This window comes from Zootoca vivipara, chromosome 17 (genome assembly GCF_963506605.1).
Source record: "Zootoca vivipara chromosome 17, rZooViv1.1, whole genome shotgun sequence".
In the NCBI taxonomy this organism is placed as follows: Eukaryota; Metazoa; Chordata; class Lepidosauria; order Squamata; family Lacertidae; genus Zootoca; species Zootoca vivipara.
Window position 1 is genome coordinate 11,057,465 of NC_083292.1, and position 22,596 is coordinate 11,080,060.

General features: G+C 43.8%; 1 protein-coding gene across 2 annotated transcripts in view; it reads right to left on the bottom strand.

Moving 5' to 3' along the window:
* Nucleotides 1-553: 553 nt before the first annotated feature.
* Nucleotides 554-22,596, bottom strand: part of LOC118075701 (uncharacterized) — a 42,439-nt gene continuing 20,396 nt past the window's right edge. For both annotated transcript variants that reach the window (XM_035097859.2, XM_035097860.2), the window contains exons 2-7: nucleotides 13,696-14,675; nucleotides 7,885-7,936; nucleotides 7,670-7,772; nucleotides 6,159-6,322; nucleotides 2,496-2,741; nucleotides 554-1,678 (exon numbers count right to left, since the gene is read on the bottom strand). In XM_035097859.2, coding sequence (XP_034953750.2) covers nucleotides 917-1,678; nucleotides 2,496-2,741; nucleotides 6,159-6,322; nucleotides 7,670-7,772; nucleotides 7,885-7,936; nucleotides 13,696-14,675 — 2,307 coding nt within the window. In that variant the 3' untranslated portion in view covers nucleotides 554-916. The remainder of the gene's footprint in view (nucleotides 1,679-2,495; nucleotides 2,742-6,158; nucleotides 6,323-7,669; nucleotides 7,773-7,884; nucleotides 7,937-13,695; nucleotides 14,676-22,596) is intronic.

Genomic DNA, 22,596 nt, shown 5'->3' on the forward strand with positions numbered 1-22,596 from the left:
TAGTACCTTGCAGCTGGTATTCTTTGAATAATGTGCAATGAGAGTGTTATGTTTTACCAAAGTGTGCATTTATCTCTCCAAAGCTGCCAGCACTTTCCCCAGATGATGCTATTAGTGTACTTTCTGTATGAGCATCACATTAAGAGAAAATCCTCCTACCCCAAGTGGCAGAGCCTTCTGCAGGGTTTAGGAAAGAAGCAATCCTTTTATAATGCAGTCCTTAAGAATAGCCAGAACTACCATCGCTAATGAAACTTTTGACAATCCTAACTGTCTCACATCTAATGTAGTTTTACACACAAATGCAGCAAAAAAAAAAAAACCAAGCAAAGGTGCTGTGCATTTTGTTTTGTGGTCATGTAGCTAACCGTTTACTTCTTTGTGTGTGTTCTGCTAAACACAGTTCTAACTGTTACCCACTGCCACTTCCCTGTCCAAGCCACAATCAAACTTCAGTAAGGAATTGTGCGATTTCCCCCAGCTGTGACTAGAATTTGGTTGATCTGTTTCAAAGTATTATGTCCAAAACAGCATGCCTCTTTTCAATGCAAGCCTGACCATTTGCTTCCTGGTATGGTATGGAATGGAAATAGACAGTGCCTCCATATTCATCACGCCACTTTAAGAAAGCCTGTCTTCTTTGTAAGAAGTACCAGTCAGGTAGTCTTGATAAGCTCTCAATAAGCCAACAAAAAAACAGTCATTAGATGCAGCTCAGTAAGAGGTGGCAATGCAATAGGGTATAACTTAACACACAATCTATTCCAACATTTAGAGTCAGGGCTGCCCAAGCACATTCTCCACGTTGTACGTGCAATGCAGTTTCCATTCCATCTCAAAAGGAACATGTTTATTGCTTCCAATTGCACAAACCTACAACGTTCAGTGTCAGTTTTGATACCCATATTTGGAGGAGTTACTGAACTGAGGTTTGACACAACTGGTGAGAGGCCAAGGAATCAAAATTCGGATGAGAATTAGTGGTGCCGGTGTCTGAAACAGGCCCATAGTTTTTATCCTTGTAACCACTGCAGCTCTTCAGGGAATCACTGTATGAATTTGGGTACTCTCCCCAAAGATCAAGGTCTGCTCTGATACTGGTGGACTCAACTGAGCTTTCTTGAAGAGTTGGGTCCACTGGCTGCTCATCTGCAATGCCCATCCCCATATTATTATGGATAACATTTGGCTCAGATAAAGCATCTGCACATTGATTCACATGCTCTGCTAAAACCAAAGGCTGCTGATCATCCCCTTCCTCAGAAATAACAAAAACAGGTTTGGGTTTATCCAATTCCAATGAGAGCGCCTTGGATTTTGAGCCATTGACTATGTTGCTTGTGAGCTGGATGGGCCCTTCAAGGAGGTCTTCGGTACCCTGGCCTGGACTGTTGACTGGAGATCTTGTGCCCACATGCTTTGCATGATCAGACAGCCTTGGTTGGTTACAGTCGGGAGAACTTGTTAAAAACCCAAAGTAAGGGTTTCTGAAACGGGATCTTTTCAAGTTGCAGCTACTGCTTAGCTTGCGTTGTTTCTGTGCCGAATACGTCAGTGGGTAAGATGCAGTGCTGGCCGATGAGTCCAAGTAAGCCGGTTCGGAGATGCCGTCTATTTCTGCAGCTGAAGTTACTTTCCGAGTAGCTGCAGTCTGGTCTTTCGTGGATGCAGAAAAGCCCTGGCAGGAGCAATCATAACATCAACTCTGATAATCAGATCTGAGGGAACTACAAGTGAATATTTCTTTAAGAAGTCGTTAAAGAGGTCATTTTGCTCTATTCCTTCACTGTCATTTCCCTCTGTGCCTTGCTCATGATTGCCTTTCCCACAACTTGAAGGTCAGTGCAAAGAAAGGGGGGGAGACACATGCACATGTGGGAAGGAGTGTTCTGAAGGTAAGAAAACTGTTAATATTTCACAAGGTCTCCGCCATTCCTTCCTTTCTTTTTTTCTATTACAGAATCAAAGTCAGGAATGGGGAACTTCTGGCCCACAAGTTGTTGCTGGACTATAACTCCCATCAATCCTGGCCATTGGCTATGCAGGGCTTGCTGTAAGTGTCACTCAGCTGGTTAGCACTGGTTAGCTGGGCAGGGATTGGTTGCCCTACAGAGTTCTCAAGTGGGGCTTTGCTGTTGGTGCCTATCAGCTGTTGGGTGTTGACAGCAAGCCACATTTGCCAAGGAACAATTGGGAGCGAATTGTTAAGGCTCCTGCAAAGGCTTCCTTTGCAGCTGTGCCTTTACCTGCCCCACACCCGATGCCATAGATGGCATTACATGTGCGACAGATGGGCATGGCTCTGTGAAAATGACCCCATGGGCCACCCACACCGGTCCTTACTTGACTTGCAGGTGCTAGATTCTTATTAGCATGCAGGCATGACAGTACTGGTAGGGGAAACCGGCTAGACCTGAAGCCACTGATCAAACTTTGACAGCAGATCTGCAGGACACATTCAACTTGCACCCCCAGGGCTTTCTACAAATACTTACGCTGCTGTTAACCAATTTGGTGAAAGGGCTGTTAGTAGCCCAGCTGCACCACTTTTTCTGTAGCTGAGGCAATGGAGCTAGTAAGTCATGAAAAGTACGAGCGCGCCATGTTCGCTGAGTTGGGCAATGGCTCTCTGTTTGTGCCACCCCTATATTTGTAGCACTGATGCCAGATTCCACTGGACCTGCTGTCAGCCAGTCAGAAACTGAGCCGGGACTTGTGATGCTTCTCTTCAGTTTTCTGTCCTAATGGAAAAAAAGACAGATAAATCAAAACAAAAATACTGCATGTGATACCTTTATCCAGTTGGCCAGTGAATTTTATTCTAAAATCCATACTTGAAGCTCTTGCCCAATTAAAATCTCATAGCTCAGTCGGGTAGAGCATGAGACTCTTAAACTCAGGGTTGTGGGTTCAAGCCCCACATTGGGCAAAATATTCCTGCATTGCAGGGGGTTGGACTAGATGACCCTCATAGTCCCTTCAAACTCTACAATTCTATGGTTCTGTGACTTTTACTTGATTAATCAATTGATTAAATTCACAGTATTTTGCATATGAATTAAAGCAATTGTTCTGACTCAAAAACATATACTTCTTTTCTGGATCAGCTTTCCCCAGTGTGGTGCCTTCCAGCATAGCTGCCAAGTCTCCCGTTTCCCCTGGGAAACCCCCGTTTTTCCAGCTGTCCCCAGCCGAAAAAACGGATTTTTTCCCCAGTTTATTCTGGCGCAGCGGCCATTTTGGAACTGGGCATGCTCAGAAGCGACTTTTGATGCTGCTCTGCCCAGTTCCAAAATGGCTGCAGCACGACTTCTGGTGCGGTGGCCATTTTGGAACTGGGCACAGCAGCATCAAAAGTCACTTCTGAGCATGCTCTGCCCAGTTCCCAAATGGTCGCCGCGCTACTTCCAGTATGCTATTTTTGGTCCGGTCCCTTATTTTTCAGAGAGGAACTTGGCAGGTATGCCTTCCAGATGTTGGAAGACGGTCCCCATAATCCCTGAACATTGACCATACTGACTGGGCCCTAGCTGTACCACTGACTCCTCAGACTGGTAACTCCACTCCAAGTTCACAGGCACCAGTCTCTCTAGTTACCTGCTCCTGCAAATCGCGTAGAACCAGGGACCTTCTACATGCCAAGCACATGCACCTTCAGTCCTAAAATAGTGCTTGCAGATTAAAAATTGCAGTATACACATACACAAGCCCCATCTACACTATGTATTTGAATAAGTCTTATACCATTTTAAACAGTCATGACTTTCTCTGAAGTATCCTGGGAACTGCTAAGGGTGCTGAGAGTTGTTAGGAGACCCCTATTCCCCTCAGGGACCTACATCTCAAAGCTGGTTCCAGGATTCTTGCAGTAGCAATTGTCTTAATCACAAATACTTGTGAATTGCTTTAAAAAAATAGAAAATAAAAGAAAGCTGGAAATACATCAAATGGCTTGGGCATAGTATTAACACCTTATAATGCTTCATAATTTACCAGACAGACACACTCTTGACTCTCAACAGTGGTGGATTAGCTTTCTTGCTGGAAGCATAAACTCTCAACTACTCCTGTTTAGGGTGGCCACATCTCGTGCTTTATAGAGGACATTCCTCTGTTTGTGGAGATGTCAGAGGACAGGCTTCTGTGCGAAAGTCCTGTTTGAAGGGCTGTCTAGTCTAAATCCAGTTTGAAGATCAATAACTATAACAAATGAGAGCAGGAGGGGATTTGAAGTTCCCATCAACAATTAGCTCCTGGATATGAGGCTGAGCAGCCACATGTACTAGCAAAGGTTATGCAAATATTTTGTGTTCCCCCCCCCTTTGGCAATCCATTAAGCGGCCAAGGATGGGTTGTATCCAAAGCTAGTCCTACTTGGAATAGACACATTGAAATTGATGGACATTGCTAATTTGGGTTCAATAATCTCAATGGGTCTGCTCTAAGTAGCATTTAGTTAGATCCCACCTTTAGTTACTAGAGACAGCTCTTATTTCCTGTTCCTTAGTAATGGCAAATCATGGACAGCTGTAAAAATAGATGACTGACCTCTATAAAGAAAGACATCCAACCACCATATGCTCAATTGGTGAGCTCCTCCTCTGTTAGTGGATACTGCGGGGGGGGGGGCATACCTGCCAAGTTGCTGTCAGAGAAATAAGGGACCGGGCCGGAAATAGCAGACCGGAAGTAGCGTTGCCGCCATTTTGGAACTGGGCGGAGCATGCTCAGAAGTGACTTTTGATGCTGCTTTGCCCAGTTCCAAAATGGCCGCCACGCCAGAAGTCGCACTGCAGCCATTTTGCTTCTGAGCATGCTCCACCCAGTTCCAAAATGGCCGCCGCGCCAGAATAAACAAAAAAATCCATTTTTTCAGCTAGGAACAGCTGGAAAAAACGGGGATTTCCCGGGGAAAACAGGAGACTTGGCAGCTGGGGGGGGGGTTACCTGGTGTAGACAACAGCATCAGAGAGCGGCAGTGCCCAAGCAATACCATGTGGCTGCCCTAACCACCATTTTTCACTGGAGGCATTGTGGGAAATTAAAATGGTGGCTTGATCCAGCTGCCACTGAATGTTATGCAGAATGGTGGTATGAAATCACACACACACACACAAAAAAATGCAACAGAAGACAGCTGGGTGCTGACCCTAGCTATGAGCACAGTGGAATTACAAGCATGTCCCTATTTTCATCCATGAAGCATTGGGCTCCTGCCATGATCAGAGCTCAGACTCACACTCTCTAGGAATCCTGGAGCCACTGTTGACCAACAGTTGCTTCTCACTAAAAGGATTTAGATAATCTCCCCCCCCCCAAAAAAATTCCGCTTATGGGTTCACATAGTCTAGACAGGCATTTCAAACGAAGGTGATCCTGGGATCTTTTTTTACTGTCAAGGTTCAAAATTTCACACCTCCATAAACATTGGCAAAACATCCAGAAAAGAAAAGAACAGCAGCAACTAAGTGGAAAACAAATACTTATTTGCTAAGTTCTGACTTGATTTAGGATAGGGAGCATGTTCCTATCCTAGGGAGTAGACTATAGTCACAATTCTACCACCAGGAAATTTGGATAATTTATTTCAGTATTTTCCTGTATGACGAAATGCTCGCAGAATTTCATATAAATCTGTCTTTTCTCTTAGTCAATGTATTTGTGCAGACATTGCCCTCCAGATGTTTTGTACTATAACCCACATCAATCCCAGCCAGCAAGGCCCAATGATCAGGAATAACTGGAATTGTAGTCTACAACATCAGGAGGGCACCAAGATGGCTACACCTGGTGTGTGTGTGGTGTGTGTGGCTAGCACAGGTTTAAAATATGTGCTGCCTTTTGTTAGAACAAAATAATTTAAAGGTGGCTAACCCTGTGGCCCCAAAAATGTTGCTGGAGTCCCATATCCCATCAGTATGGCAAATGGGTAGGATGATGGGAAGGTTGCAAGTTGTAGCTAAACATTGTTAAGTGAGTCCCATCTTATATGTTGAGGTTATAGGTGTGTCCTGGATTTTGAAACATCTGAGAACTACTGGTTGAACATGCACATGTGAATCAAACCCAACTGGAAGAGAAAAAAATGCTGAAAAACACAGCCCAAGATTTCATTCACTGAAAATGTCTCACTGAAAACACACCAAGGATTCTTCTACCTGTATTCTGTAGGAGGTAAAACTCAAGCCACCAGCTCCAGGGCTGGCTGAAATAATAAACACCTCATCACTTCCAGACTCGGTGGTCACTGCTGACATTGAAGAAGGTATATCCTGGTCTGTTTGCTGAGGAGAGCACTCCATGCTGCCATCGTAGGAAGTGACTAAAGAAAACACAAATATGTGTCATTAACTATTATTTATAGTATAATACCATCAGGGTGTTGCTGGTTTTGCAACAGTACTGTCCTATAGAGAGTACCGTGGCAGGGACTTCCGGTCTGGCTCCATCAGAAATCGGCGAGGGAAACCTCGGGCTCCGAGGTTCCCTGCGTCTCGGGGGGGGGGGGGAGAGCCGCTTGGGCGAAGTGGCCTCCCGGAGAACTCCTGGATTGGGCTTTCCAGGAACATGGATACCCAGCAGAGCTGCAGGTAACCCCCTTTTGGGGGGCGACAAGAGCAGACGGAGCGAGACGGAGCCTTGGGACAATTCGCTCACTCTGAGGCGCAAAGCTCCTTGCCGGTCTCAATTGAGTGCCAGATGCCTCCAAAAATCGATTTGGACTTGTAAGTAAATCTATTTAATCAATTTGGAAAAAGAATTTGGACCTGGGAGGGGAATCCAAAAGAAAACGGAGGTCGTTTCCCCCCCTACCGAGACACCAAGATGCAATTACCGAGCCTACAGCCATTATGCTGAAACGGGACTTTGAATTTCTCTGAAAATCAAATTGGACACCTTCCCTGTGGCAGCGAAGCCAAGGGAAGGCGATTTACTTTATTTGTGTGGATCTCCGTAAAAAATTGGAACTTTATATTAACGAGCTCTCCGGTAACCGGTGACGGGAAACTGTAGGCCAACATTGGGACTCGTTTCTGGCACAACAGCCTATATGCCATATTGTAACTTGAGAAGACAAAGGATACAGACAGTCAAAACAACACCACGAGATGTGTGAGAAAGGGATACAAAGTGTATGGGAAAAAGTTCAAGAAGTGTTGACAGGAGTAAAAGAATACAAAAGACTTACAAAGTTATGGATTGAAACTCAGCACCAACCTCTCCCCACAGACAATTTTGAGACACAGGTTGAGGATATAGATGCTGTAAACATCAATGTTGTAAAGGAGGAAGACCAAGAGGAGCTACAGATTTCGATCGAAGTGCAATCGGTGAGAGAGGTTGCACAGGACATACGGTACGTAACAACAAAGGAGCTCCAATGTGTGAGGAAGCCCAGGAATCATTTTTCCCAGTGAGAGAGAGGGGAGCAGGGAAGCCGAAGTTATGACAAAGTTATTAAAATGAGATTTTTTTTCTCTTTTCTTTTTTTCCTGGAATTTCCTCCAGCTTTTCTGTTATATTTTTGTATTTGTTTTTTTCTTTTTTATTTTCTTTTTTCTATATAGTATTATGATATGATTTGTAATCTTAAGTTGAAATTTTTTAATAAACATAATTAAAGAGAGAGAGAGAGTACCGTGGCAAACCCTATGCATTTGTTGCTTACCTGCTCCATTTCCGTCAACAGAGTGATTGTTGTTTTCATTCTCTTGACTCGGCATCACCAGCTGCAGCTCATTGATATCAACAGCGGCATTCTGGATCCCATTCTACAACTCAAAACATTCCCCAGTCAACATCTTCAGGTAGACACCAACAAGAATCAAAGAAAAAACCAAGAACCTGCACAAACCATCAAGACCACAAACTACTAGCACTAACCTCTCGGTCACTGCGTGCATCCAAAGAACTCCTTTTGGGACACAATTTCTTCCTGAAGGGGTTGGGTGGGGAGAGCAGGGGAGGGAGGGGGAAAGAGGCAAGAGGAAACATCACATTTATGCTCATTTCAGCAGCCCTTGCAGCTGGAAGTTCAGCATCACCTACTAGACCAGAAGATGGGAACCTTTGTCACAGGGGTTCTCTACCTGGCCTTAGAACTCTCCCCTGGCCACACCCCACCACAGGCTCTGCTTTTTGCTGGACCTTGAGCTCTGATACTGTTTCTTGTTTGTATGGGTGGAGCATAGAGAGAGGTGTATGTTTGTAGAAGCTAGCCTACTGTACATGGATTGCTCCACCCACTTTGGCATCTGGTCCCGCCCTCCACTGGTATGTGGCTCTCAGAAGACTGCTTGGACAGGAATGTGGCCCTTGGCTTGAAAAAAGGTCCCACACCTCTTTCTAGGAAGAAAGAAAGCCAAAAATTCAGGCTACCCACAGTGGTGTTCCATTTTTGGAGCGGGCAAAATTGCACATTATATTCCCAGAAGTGAAATACGACGCCCAAATACAGCAATGAATATCTGAAAGACCTGCCTCCTTCCCTAGAAACCCTCTTGGGTGCTAAGATCAGCAGAGGGTGCTTTCTTGGTAGTTCCTCCAACCTCAAAGGCGCAGAGGGTGGCAGCCCAGGAGAGAGCCTTCTTGGTGGCAGCCCCTAAGCTGTGGAACTCCCTCCCTGCAGGAGTGCATCTGGCAGCTTCATTGTACAGCTTCCGGCAAATGCTGAAGATGTATCTCTTTAACCCTGGCTTTCAACCCTGGCTTTTCAGAACGCACCTTATTTTTGTAATTGTAACTTGTTTTAAATCGTTTTTGATATTGTGTTTTAATGTTGTAATTCACCCTGGGATCTTAGGGTGAATGGTGGGTGATTAATAATAATAATAATAATAATAATAATAATAATAATAATAATAAACACGCAGGAAAACAGACATGTTTTAACCTGGCATCAAAAATGTCAGCACTTGGTGTACTTCTCGGGGTGAGGATTTCAACAATGGTGGTGCTATGACAGAAGTTCCTGTACCACCCACTGCTGTGTTTCCCTTGGTGATGGGATTATGAGAAGGGCCTTTCCCACTGATCTAAGGACCTGGGCCGGCTCACACAGTGAGATTTGTTCATTTAGATACCTCTGCTCCAAGTCATTTATGTTGATTTTACTTGTTTTTATTTAACAGAACTTATGTGCCACTTAAATATCAAAACCTCCAAGCAAGTTTAGATACATTAAAATCAAATTAAAATTAAAAATTAATTAAAATTTAAAATTAAAATTACTGATAAAAACCAGCATTAAAAACAAGTTAGGCTAAAAATTTTCAGATTAAAATTAAAATTAATAAAATGTATATCTATACAGACACACATACACACACACACACAGAGAGAGAGAGAGAGAGAGAGAGAGACTATGAAATAAAATTACATTTTAAAATAAATGTTGTATTTATATGTCTGGATATGCTTGCTTAAATAATAATCTTAATTTTTAGCAAGCACCTACTTAATATCAAGGGGCAGGGAGTTCCAAAGTTTAGGTGCTGTCACACTGAAGGGTCAATTCCTAGCAAGTGTGGAACAATGTTAGGTGACATTGGTAAAAGTGCCAGCTTTGCTTTATAGGTCAACACCAGCACATAAAATTCAGCCTGGAAATGAACAGGCAACTATTGAAGATCTTTCTGAGTCAGTATTAGGGGATTCCTAGTACCTGCTTCATTCAACAGTCTCACAGCTGAATTCTGCACTATTTGTAGCATCTGAACATATTATAGTTATCATTGAGAAGTAGTGGTAGTAGAAGTACTTTTTTCTGGGGTTGGGGGCGCAGGGGTACACATAACCCTAAACATTTTGTGAATCTAAGTTTGGCCTCATTGAGTGGCAGTATTTCAATATGAGTAGGAAAATGAGAGTGCCCCTAAACATTCTTTTTTGGGGGGAAAGCACTGAGTAGTAGTAGTTGTTGTCTTACTCATGGTATCCACACACAAACACACACTCATTTATTTATTCAATTGATATCCCATCCTTCCTCCCAAAGGAGCCCAAAGCAGCGAACACATGAACAGTGCAATAGCAAAAGCATGCTAAAAACATTATCTCAGCTAAGGCTGCCAGGTTCAGCCATTAAAACAGGAATGTTTTAAAAATCCCTCCTGAAAGTCAGTAAAGAGGGGAAGGTAAGCTCCTCACCAGGGAGGACAATCATCAAATGGGGAGCCACCACCAAGAAGGCCCTGTCACAGGTTAATTGCAACCATGAATTCCCCCCCCCGTGGCGGCGGCAACAACAAGGCCTCACCTGCTGATCGTAGGGTCCAAGATGGTTGGCAAATGGGGAAGGGACTCTTTTTGGTACTTGAGCCCCAAATACACACAAACACACACACATTCTGGGTACAGGGACACACAAGTCGTTGGTCACCAAATATATTGGCTCTTAACTGGTCAAGTGAGCTCCACAACCCCACAGAGTGAGGCCAGCTTGGGCTCTAAGGAATACAGCCTTACTGCGTTCCTCATTTTTGGGTTAAGTTTAAAAACAGAGCAGGGGTGGCAGCCTTTGGGGTTGCCTGCAAGGAGCCGAGAGGGAATAACAAGCTCATTCTCTTCTGGTAAGGCACAGAGGTTGCCGTCAGAAACGGCTCCTTGGCAGGTCAGAGCTGCAAGAGAGCTTGGTTTCTGTTGCAAGGCCTCTTCATACTTCACAGCCACAGAGTGCGGGCGGGGGGGACCCCCAAACCCTCAGGTCTCTGCAGGGCACGATTCAAATTAAATAAGGTGGACGAGCCTCTTGTTCTTGGGGGCTTGGGAAAGAAGAGGGGTGAAAAACAGCCTCGCTGCTAACCCAGGCCGGGCTTCATGGCCAAAAGTAATTAGAATTATTGGCCAACCAACAACTGAGGCTTTCATTCCTTTCCCCAACCAGTAAACAAAGGCAACAGTGTGGCAAAATCTTGGAGTTTCCCAGAGAGCTCTCTGTGGCTGAAGGGAATGAGTGTCTCCAGCGGGCACACACAGATACACACAGACATACACACACACACTCAATTAGAAGAGTGCCAGGGTGCTAGATTTGGCCTGCGTCTTTCGGGCTGCCTGCAGGGGTGGGGAGCTGCTACTTTTAGCCAGCAACCGGCAGATTAAAAGCAGTAATAATACGGATGGTAATGATAAAGAATAGGAGAGATGAGGTGAGGGCTAGCCAAGTTCTGGTTCTCCCAAGGACAGGCCACGGTGAGGGGAAGGAGAAAGCAAGGCACGTTCAGAAAACAGAGGACCCCACGGTTATTCACTTCTTTTGTGCAGGCTTTTACAACAGAAACGGTCGCCAGCTAATTTGAGATGTTGAGCTAGGGAAGAGCCGAGGTTGAACGCTGCGGGCCTAGAGTCAGTTTTCAGTAACAGAGACGAATAATTAGTGTTTCTGCTACAGCACTTTCCCCTCGGTGCTCAGACACCCTGCAGCAGTGGTTTGGGGCTTGCCGAGTGTTTACTTTGGGGTTCCCCCCCCCTAGGTCCAGCCCAAGATGTTTGGCTACCTGAGGCAAAAATAAAATAAAACGGCACCTTCCCAATTCCATATACAGTGGACCCTCGGGTTCATAACTTTCGGGTTGTGAACGTGGCAAATCCGGAAATGTATACTTCCGGGTTTTGTCACGCCCGCATGTGCAGAGCATTCTGCACACCTCGCGCATGTGCAGAAGCACTCTATTGTGCTGTGCGCATGCACAGAAGTGGCGCCTCTTCTTACAAAATTTTTGGGGTTCGCATGGACCACTGGAACGAATTAAATTCATTTCCGGAGGGTCCACTGTACAGTCGTACCTTGGTTCTCAAACAGAATGCGTTCCGGGAGTCCGTTCCGACTCCCGGAACCATTCAAAAACCAAAGCGTGGCTTCCGATTGGCTGCAGGAGCACCCTGCAGCCAATCGGAAGCCACGGAAGCCGTGCCAGATGTTCGGCTTCCGAAAATCGTTTGAAAACGGGAACACTCACTTCCAAGTTTCGATCGTTCGGGAGCCAATTTGTTCAGGAGCCAAGGCATTTGAGATCCAAGGTACGACTGTATAAAAGATGATCCAAATTGTAGCCAACTCTTTTTTATTCAACACCAGTCATGCGACAGGGTCCTCCACTGCACCTCGGGGCAGCATGCTAGTTTAGGGGTTGCTGAGCAAGCCACATGACTCACATGGTTCTGTCTGCTTCTCCATCCCTTGGCATTTGCCTCCTGAATTGGCTAATTCACTCTAACAGCCTTGTAGTTTTATTAGAAGAGATTCACCAACTGGAGCCAGGTGCAAAAGATGTAAGGTTGGATCCAGCTTAAGATAGCCAGCATGGCATTGTGGTTACAGTGTTGGACCAGGACCTGGGAGGCCAGAGTTCGAATCCCCACTTGACCTGAAGCATGCTAGAAGACCTTGGGCCAGTCACTTGCTCTCAGCCTAACCTGTCTCAGAGGGGTTTTGTGAGGATAAAATGGGGAGGGAAAGTAGTATGTATGCCACCTTGAGCTCCTTAGATAAAAAGTAGAATAAAAATGTAGGAAAAATAAATAAATGCTCTATATGACATCCATGACTCTGATATACGGCAAAAATCACTTGGTTGTAAATTATTCCGTCTTTGCATGCTGTGCAACCAGACACAAAGATTACATTTGGAGATGTCCCTCAATGAAGGAAAGAGTAAATTAATCGTATGGATTTCAGTCAATTTATTAAATCAGTAAAATCTGCACAAATTTGCCTACAAGGTATTCTCTCTTCAATGTCTCTTCAAAGATAGTATGTGCAGGTGGTTTTTGTTTAATATAAGCACTTGTTTTTTAATTAAGAAGAACTCTACTGCCCCATTAGTCTGGAGTACCTTTTAAATCAATTAAAATATTGTAAATTTATTAATTTAATGAAGTAATCAAACATGGCTTAGTAATAGTCTTATCGCCTGGCATCCCTCATTGGAAGGCATCCCTCAGCTGAGAGCGATAATTCTTAAATGAAAGTTAAGGGTAGGGATCGACGGATCTCTCAATTTCAGTTCTCTGTTCCTCATTTTTCCAATCTTAAATTCAGTTCTCCACATTTCTGCAGCAATTTGCATTTTTAAAACATCTTTAAAAAAACATTTGTCAGCTTGTTAGTGCAAAAGTATCCTAATAACCACATTTTTGTACCCAGGCTGAGCAATACAGACTTGTTTACAAGCAATTTCCCCAAATATAATCGACTTTGTAGGTTATTACCACTAATATATGCATTTTAATGCACACTTTCCCCTAATATACAGTGGAACCTCAGGTTACATACCATCCTCCTTACGAACGAGCTCCACTAACCCGGAAGTAGATGCTCCTGGTAGCCAACTTTGCCCCGGAATGCAAGCGGAATTCACGCGCTGACGGCCCGGCGGCAGCGGGAGGCCCCATTAGCAAAAGCACACCTCAGGTTAAGAACCATTTCAGGTTAAGAACGGACCTCTGGAATGAATTAAGTTTTTAGCCGGAGGTACCACTGTATATGCAATTTTTGGTACACATTATTACCTAGCTGGAGAACTGCATCACAAAATTCAGAGCAATGCAAATTTAGGATGGCTGTGCTTTGGTTCAGATATTATTTCAGAAAGTGCAAATGCAGCAGGTCGGTCTTGAAATGTGAACTGAATTGAACTTCTTCCCCATCCCTAGTTAAGGGTTCAAAAATGAGTCAACAAGAGCAGCACCTACCTGCAAGCTATACAGAGTGAGGACAAAAGAACAAGTGCAAAGAAGACTATCCCTGCTATTATCATCAGCATCATAATATTTTCTATCCCCTCGTTTGAGTCACTCACAGCAACCAGTTCTGTATCGTTCTTGTACTCAAAGAGCATCGCAAAGCCTCGCCCGCGATCCGTGGTCGTGATCAGCTCCACAATGACTTCTACCATCTTCAGAGAAGACCCAAAAGTCATGTTCTTGTTCAGTGGTGAATTTGTTCCGCAGAAGCGAGAAGAGAAGGCAGTGAGGTCAGAGACGTACAAGACATCATGGGGACAAACATCAATTGAGGATGGTGGTGTGGAGGAAGCATCTGTTGGCAAGCCCACCGTTGAAATGGCCACGTCCTCTCCAAAAGTCACATTTCCTAAATGTTGTTTAGGGCCTTCTGAATCTTCGCTTCCTCCCCTGGCAGCAAGGTGAGCAAACATAATTTTGTCCTTCGGGTTTTGATCCCCTTGTACTCCACCAAAAATTTGTCCTGGCAAAGTGACATTGGTGGCTCCCATTAACGGCAGTTCACTAGGCTGAGTAACTGCTAACTCTTTGGGTTCTTGTGTTTGCTGGAATTGCTTGGACTCCTGTTTCTGAGAGGTGGCCTCTGGAAACCTATCATCATCAAAATTATAAAAATCCTTCGAGTGAGACTCTTCAAAAATTATACCCTTAGTAGGAATGGTGTTGGGGAGGTCTGCATTTTCCTCAGTGGGGGGAAGCTCCTCATTTGTGTTTTTTGGAAGGGAAAGGAAACCACCCCAGACATGTGGATTTTCGCTGATGCTTTCAAACACATCGAAGTCAAAAATTTCCAACATTAGGTATGTTCCAGCAGGGATAAAGAACTGCCAAATACAGTGCATGCCCGATGAGTAATTGTTTGGGAAACCAGGTGATAAAATAAGTCCTCTTTCCAACAAGCTGAACTGTGCGCCGCAAGAATAGTATACCTGAAATTAAAAGGGGGGGAGATTACTTCTTAGTTGCTTTGAACAAAAAAAGCATCAATGTTTGCTCACCTTGCTGCCAGGGGAGCTTCCTGCAGCCAATCAGAAGCTGTGTTCTGGTTTTCAAACGTTTTGGAAGTCTAACGGACTTCTGGAATGGATTCCGTTTGACTTCCGAGGTACGACTGTATAGACCAGAGGCAATTGTTTTACTGCTACTGAAGGCAAATGAACATAATGGTCACAAATCCAATACATTCAGGACTGGCACTGTCCATAAGAAATCCAGTTGCAGCAGACTTAACTTAAACTTACAATAACTTATAATAAGACTAAGCCTTAACACTAAGCATATTATGTACAAAACACCACACCAGAAGGAAAGAGAGATAGAAAGAGTGAAACTCAGGCTTCTTCTGGCCTTATTATTATAGTCTGCATGAACTTGACAGAAAGAGGTAACAGAACCAGTTTAAACCAGCTGTACTCAGCTTCTCTGAAGGAATAACCCAAACATCACATCCCTTTTGCTTGTTTCTTTCACACAGAGAAGCTTCCAGAAGCTTCCAGAACCCTCTTGAATTAAGTAGAATAGGAAAGATCAATACTTTCTGCACTAAGAAATGCAAACTGACAGGATTGTGCGATTTCCCCCTATGGATCAACACACCACCTTTTGTGGGATTCAACTGTATTGTGAATGGCCTAGATATGTTACTTGTTGCCTCGCTCACATTTGAGGCGGCTGCCATGTCCATAATTTTCTTTATTAAAGGTATAATCAAACTGGTATGTTTGTTGGGAATGTTTTCGAGTGGAGGAGCGTGCTGTTGACCTTTGCATGGATCTAGGGGAAATAAATCAATTCAGAAAACATCAATGCAATCCCTGCATTAACTTGAGGGATATAATATCCTGCCGCCTCCTTGCTGCCTTGAAAAGAGGAAAGTTATAAATCAATAGGGCAGTCGCTGTTATGCAGGCACCATTCATTCCCCGGCATTAATGGGGGAGGAAAGGGGGTTTATTTTAAAACCAAAACCAAAAAGGATTAAGTCATTTTCAGTCTGTTTAAACACAAAAAGGATCTTGGCAGGACAACAGACAAATCTTACAGAGTCTGTGTATAGGCACACATGTCAAAATATTCTAGATTCCTTCTCTCTAACAGGCCCTCTTTGGCTCACACTGAAATTAAAGGCTTTGGAATACACCATAAATTAGTTTTTTAAAGTCTCTCTTCCTCCCACTCCACTTTTCTCCAGTGGAAAACTTGTAAAATGAGAGGTGTAGGTTTAAATTTTAATTTTTTTCTCACATTCCTATAATCTAAGACAGGGTGGGGAACCTGATCTGGTCAGTGGGCCAGATACATATCTCTCCTACCCTGGGGTTGAGGAAGACAGAATAGGCTCACCTGCCACCATAATAACATCAGGTGATGATCACTGGGACTTCAAAGCACCACATAGGGGCTTGCATTGACCCCGTGTGGTCCTTTAACCACCACAGACCAGCGGAATTGAAATCACCACCTATCAGCTGATAGGTGGTGACTTCAAGCCTGCTTCCAGCAGCGATCAGCTGTATTATCAAGTTCCTTATGGGATACTCAGTCATGCAGTTGAACCACTTGCATCTCTAACCGCCGTGCACCTGATATCTTGTGTGATGCTAGCTGCAGGGAAGGTGGGAATGATTTGAGGAAATGGGCCAAACTGGAAACTATGTCAGACCAAATTTGGCCTGTGGGAAGGGCGCTCTCCACCCACATCTGGAAGGAAGGCTGATTGGCTTTCTTTTGAGAAGGAATACTGATATGAAAGGCTGCAAGGGGTAATGGAACAAAAGGAAGCGGGGAGGAAACCAGCCAAACCCAACAATCTGCTCTGTTCACAAAAAGTATATCTGAAAAGGTCACCTCAGCAGTCAATGATTTATTCATTATAGCCAGAAAGGCTGAGCAGACTCATGAATGTATTCCATCGACAAGACAAAGGAGGAGGAAATGCAAGGAAGATCAAAAGACCGCTTCAAAAAGAAAAAAAAAGGGGGGGGTAAAGAAATTTAAAGCCTGAAAAGGGAGTTTCTGGAGGAGAGACAGAAGGAGGGGTCAACTGATAATATTGAATTGTAATGTGCTATTAAATATGAGAAAGGAATCTATCCCACTGAATGTGAACAGTTTATTATGGCGGCTGTTGGCACATCTAGACTGTCACTATTTTCAGAGAGGATTCAATCACATATTGGCAAATTGAGGTTGCAAAATTATCACTGATTGTGAGGTCTTGCACAACAAATGTACTTCCCCAAAAGAACATGCACGTCTTGTGATGGGAAAATGCAGTGGAAAGTGTGATATAACACACAGCAGCATACTTATACTGAGTAAGACCATTGGTCCATACTGCTCAGTACTGTTTGCACTGACTGGCACAGGTTTTGCAGTTTCTCCCAGCCTCACCTGACTGATGCCAGATATTTACCTCCTTCCGGGACCTTTTGCATGCAAGGCAGATGCTGTGCCAATGAGCTATGACCCTTTCCCACTTGCTCAGTCACACATGATCATCAGGCTTCCCTGCAAACAAACGCGATGGCGGAAGCAGACCCAGGAAATCAGCTGGGTGTCCACAGCACAAGATGACTGACCTGTGCATGCTTATGGCTTGCTGACTGCAAATGGTGAATTGCATGCTGTGGGGGGTGGGGGAAACAATAAGCCACAACAAGAGGAGGAGAACATAAGAGCAGTCATACAGAATCAGACCAACAGTCTGCTTCCAGGGGGGCCCGTCAGATGTTTTACTTAAGTCCTTGAATCCATTTTTAGACGATCACTGCACAAGGGCAAGATAATGCTGATTGGGGGCTAGCCCGACATTACTGGTGTGTGTGTTGTGGGGGTTATTGTCTGAAAGGGACCCAATAAATATATTGGGCATTTAAAAATTCAATCCCAGTGTATCTTTGGATCAAACACCCACTTCATTTAACCAGCTGTGTTGTTTTTAATTATGTTCTTATTGATTTCCTCCAAACCACACAAAAAGGATTGTCATCATACAATAACGGAAACAACAAAATCTCGAAAGACGCCCCTTCTTCCAAGAATAAAAACTGCCATGTTCTACATCAGCCATCCCCAAACTGTGGCCCTCCCGATGTTTTGGCCTACAACTCCCATGATCCCTAGCTAACAGAACCAGTGGTCAGGGATGATGGGAATTGTAGCCCAAAACATCTGGAGGGCCGAAGTTTGGGGGTGCCTGTTCTACATGATTGACATGTGTTAGGATAAAAAGAAAATGTCCTAGAATTTATAGAATAATGTCCTAGTGTCCAGAATTAAACGGATCAAAATATTCTGTATGCTACAGAGAGTCCCTTTTTGTTCATATATGTAATAAAGTGATACTGTTCCACTGTAGCCTTACTGGCTTAATAATGGTTCCTTAAGTCAGTGTTTCTCAACCAGTGTGCCTCCAGATGTTTTGGACTACAACTCCCATCATCCCTAGCTAGCAAGACCAGTGGTCAGGAATGATGGGAGTTGTAGTCCCAAAACATCTGGAGGCACACTGGTTGAGAAACACTGCCTTAAGTTGCACCCAGGCAGGGACAAAGACAGTCAATAACGACACCGAGGGTTGAATTCAATTCAGAGAAAGAGTTTAATCTCTATATAGAGAGACTCTTGGTGATCACCTTCACGACAAGAGTAAAGAAAGACAAATTTGCAAAGATTCTTATAAGTGTGCGCACGCAAGAGGGTCATAGGTTACAAATACATATATGGATCTTCCTGTGTCCTGTCCTTCTCATAAACACATGCTGACTCAACAAAGCCTTCAGCCTTCAGTAAGGCTAGTTTGTGCATCAAGCTAGCAACTTCCAGCGTCAAGCTGGAAGTGCATCATCCGCTTGATAAGCCCCTCTATGCTTCTCGTTCTGTCTTCCAGACAAGGCCAGCTATTCGGCCTTGATAACAAGCAGGGCATCCTGTCTCACTGTTGAATGTTTTCATTACACTTTGACACAGAGGCAAAGAGAAAAGCATTTTAAGGAGAAAAGCATCCCAGGAATATGGGGGCTAAGTCACACAGTCATATTTATACAATGCAAACTATATGATCAGATTTAGCCCAATAATACAATTAGCAAATCTCTCCCTCCACCACTACAAACTTGTCTGTAGACTCCCCTCCCCCTCTGCTGCCATTTTTAACTTATATTTGAGTTTTTCACTTAGAGCAATCTGCCAAAACTTTTACTACCAAGGCATGACAGACACTCCTCCAAATCATTCCAGTATCTAGCAATCACCAACCTGGCGGCAACCAGCAAATGTCCAATTAAAGGCTTAAAATGTACAGACCATCTACAGAGCAGCTGTAGCCTCTGCGTTCGGAAAAATCTCAGTACTGCATAGGGTTGCATTCAATCCAATACAGTACATTTCAGAGTAGACCCTTCAAAATTAATGGACCTGACTAGCTTAGGTCTATCAATTTAAATGAGTCTATTCTGAGTTGGACTTAGCTGGATGCATCCCGTAACCTAGAATGTTGTCCTGACCTTTCTTTGGCTCTCATTACACCGGCAAGTAAATGCGTATCATAATAATATATACCAAATTACTCATTTGTAGTTGTCATCTTTTGCATTCGCTGATTATAGCATGGGGTGTCATAGGGCTCTGCAGATAATTACAGAGAAATGGTGCTTTGGTCTGTGAGTCTTCAAAAACATGAGATTGTTTGCTTGCAAGCTGGAAAAGGTGCTCCTTTCAAGAAAGCACTAAGATGGGGGTGTGTGCATGTTTTTATCTGTGCAAAAATCTGGTGCCTTCTTGGTTCTCCTGGTCTTTGCTTGAGTACCCATATTTATTTGCTCATTTATTTTTTGCTTCAACCCTCATTCCTGCAAGCTACAATTCTGGCCAAAGAAGAAACCATGTGGAGGACGGTGACTTCATGGCATAATTGTGCAATCTGTTGAAGGCTTCTTATTTCTGATAGTCCACAGCTGTGGTTATCTTAATGAGGCAGCTGGTCCTAGCCTTATCCTCTTACATTCCCCCTTGCAGTTGCTTTTCCTTTAAACCCTGAAGAACATTATCCCCAATTTAAACTGGGGTACACAAATCAGCAGAGCCTTGTTGTAAAATCATCCTAGGACCGAACCACTTATGAATGCAGGGTGAGGTAGCTCTTTTCACGAAGGGAGGTAGCTTCATAAATTAGTGGGCTATGCCATACTGTAAGTTTCTTCCCTGATGTGTTGAAGCAGGCATCCCCAAACTTTGGCCCTCCAGATGTTTTGGACTACAATTCCCCGACCACTGGTCCTGTTAGCTAAGGATCATGGGAGTTGTAGGCCAAAACATCTGGAGGGCCGCAGTTTGGGGATGCCTGTGCTAAAGTATTCAATGTTCAGGTGCTCCCCCCCCCCACCCCCAATCTGCTTGCAGAAATAATACAGTCTGAGAGAGCTGCTAAGAGTGGCTGGGGCAGCCCAGTCAGATGGTTGGGGTACAAATAATAAAATTAATAAGAATTATTATTACAATACTGTATTTTGCTGACTACTTGTAGGATCTGCAACACAGTGTTGCAGTATGGAGTGCTTTTGTTTAGGGTTCCAGCCATTTGATTCAATTCCAAGTTGTTTTGTCATAAATCAAAGCTGTGTCCCAAAGCATCTGCATTTTACCCCTCACAGAGCTACAACTCACAGCAATTTCAATTATCATTAATTAATTGATATATTAATATACCACCTACATAACAAAATGGCTTCTGAACTGTTTACAACTGTAAAAATCAATATATAATTAAAATACACAATAACAATCCACTGGGCCATTCAAACATCCTTAGTTAAGCTATGCTGTAAAGCAAACAGTCAAAACAAGAAAACCTGATGTTCATAAGGATGAGAGATAAAAATTGCAAGGTAAATAAGTATATTAAGGAATAAGAAATGACGTACACTGGTGGAGGGAAGTCACATAGGTGTAGTATTTATTTTTGTATTCTTTGTATTTGTTTGTACTCAAGTTTTTTGAAATAAGTGAGTATATGTTTGGTTGTATGTGCATATTAAATAATAATAATAAAGAAATAAAGGAAAAAAGAAAACCTGATTTCACTTCAGGGAAATGCTTGCTTAAAGAGGTATGTCCTCAGGAGCCAATGGAATGCCATCATTGATGGGGCATAGCGCTATGGTCTAAACCACTGAGCCTAGGGCTTGCTGATCGGAAGGTCGGCGGTTCAAATCCCCACAACGGGGTGAACTCTCGTTGCTTGGTCCCTACTCCTGCCCACCTAGCAGTTCAAAAGCACGTCAAAGTGCAAATAGATAAATAGGAACCACTCCGGCAGGAAGGTAAACGGCATTTCATGCTCTGGTTTCACCAGAAGTGGCTTTGTCATGCTGGCCACATGACCAGGAAGCTGTACGCTGGCTCCCTCGGCCAATAACGCGAGATGAGCACCGCAACCCCAGAGTCGTCTGTGACTGGACCTAACAGTCAGGGGTCCCTTTACCTTTAGGTTACCACAAGCCAATAATCATCAGGCAAAGGCAAAAGTACATGGGCTGTCTTAACAAACAACAGTTCCTAGGATTCTTTTTTTTTGGGGGGGGGAGTCATGTACTTTAAATATATGGTGTGTAAAGGTAAAGGGACCCCTGACCATTAGGTCCAGTCGTGACCGACTCTGGGGTTGCGCGCTCATCTCGCATTATTGGCCTAGGGAGCCGGCGTACAGCTTCCAGGTCATGTGGCCAGCAAGACAAAGCCGCTTCTGGCGAACCAGAGCAGCACATGGAAACGCCGTTTACCTTCCCGCTGTAGCGATTCCTATTTATCTACTTGCACTTTGACGTGCTTTCGAACTGCTAGGTTGGCAGGAGCTGGGACCGAACAACGGGAGCTCACCCCGTCGCAGGGATTCGAACCTGCCAACCTTCTGATCAGCAAGCCCTAGGCTCAGTGGTTTAACCCACAGCGCCACCTGCATCCCATATGGTGTATAGGCAGCCCAAAATTGAATAGATCCTAAGGAAACCAAAGCTTTTAATGCTAGCTCATGTTGAAATGTTATACTTTTGCTTGGAACTGATGTTTTATAGCGTGGAAATTGCTAACTAATCATTTACATATGGTAAAACTGCTGTTACCTAACAGGATGAGTAATTTCTTTTGGGCTAAAAAAAATAAAATATGCATTCCCTCCCTCCCTGTTGACTTAAGGAGTTGTGCTTTTCCACTATGGGAATTTGTTTGCTGATGCCATGGACAGCTTGTAGAGAGGTGGTTCTAAGTACTCTCCAGCCATTGCTCTTCCTCTCTAAGCTGCAAGCAGAACTGTAGCTGATACATGGGGAAAATTGTACATAAAAAAGAAAATATTTGTGGAAATAACACACAAAAAGACATTGCATTAGGAGAAGTTGCTTGCAAAAAAAATCACATTTTCCATAACAGCATATAAAATATGTTTGTTAAGAGAAATGTACGCTAAGATACTGGAGAATTTTCACGAGGATTTTTTAAAATGTTTAAATTGCTGCAGAAGGGCAGAGAACTGAATTTGAGATTTGAAAAACGGATATGCAGGGTGTCATTTATGTCCCATTTTTCTTTTTTTTGTTTTTTTTTAAATCAGCCAATCAGGAGGGACTGACAATTAAAAAATTCAGACCTTTAAATGGTTAGATTGGGATTGCCTGTCACTTACATAGGGACCTTCTTCAGAGAGAGACTGGGGTTAGCTCGGGAGGATAACCCTATCTGATCCCCTGAGAGGAAAGTAAAAGTCTTAGAAGGGGCTTTGAGATTGTTGCTTCTTGTAGAAACACAAATAGCCATTCTAGGTGGAAATAGTCTATCCTGAGACTAGATTTAAGC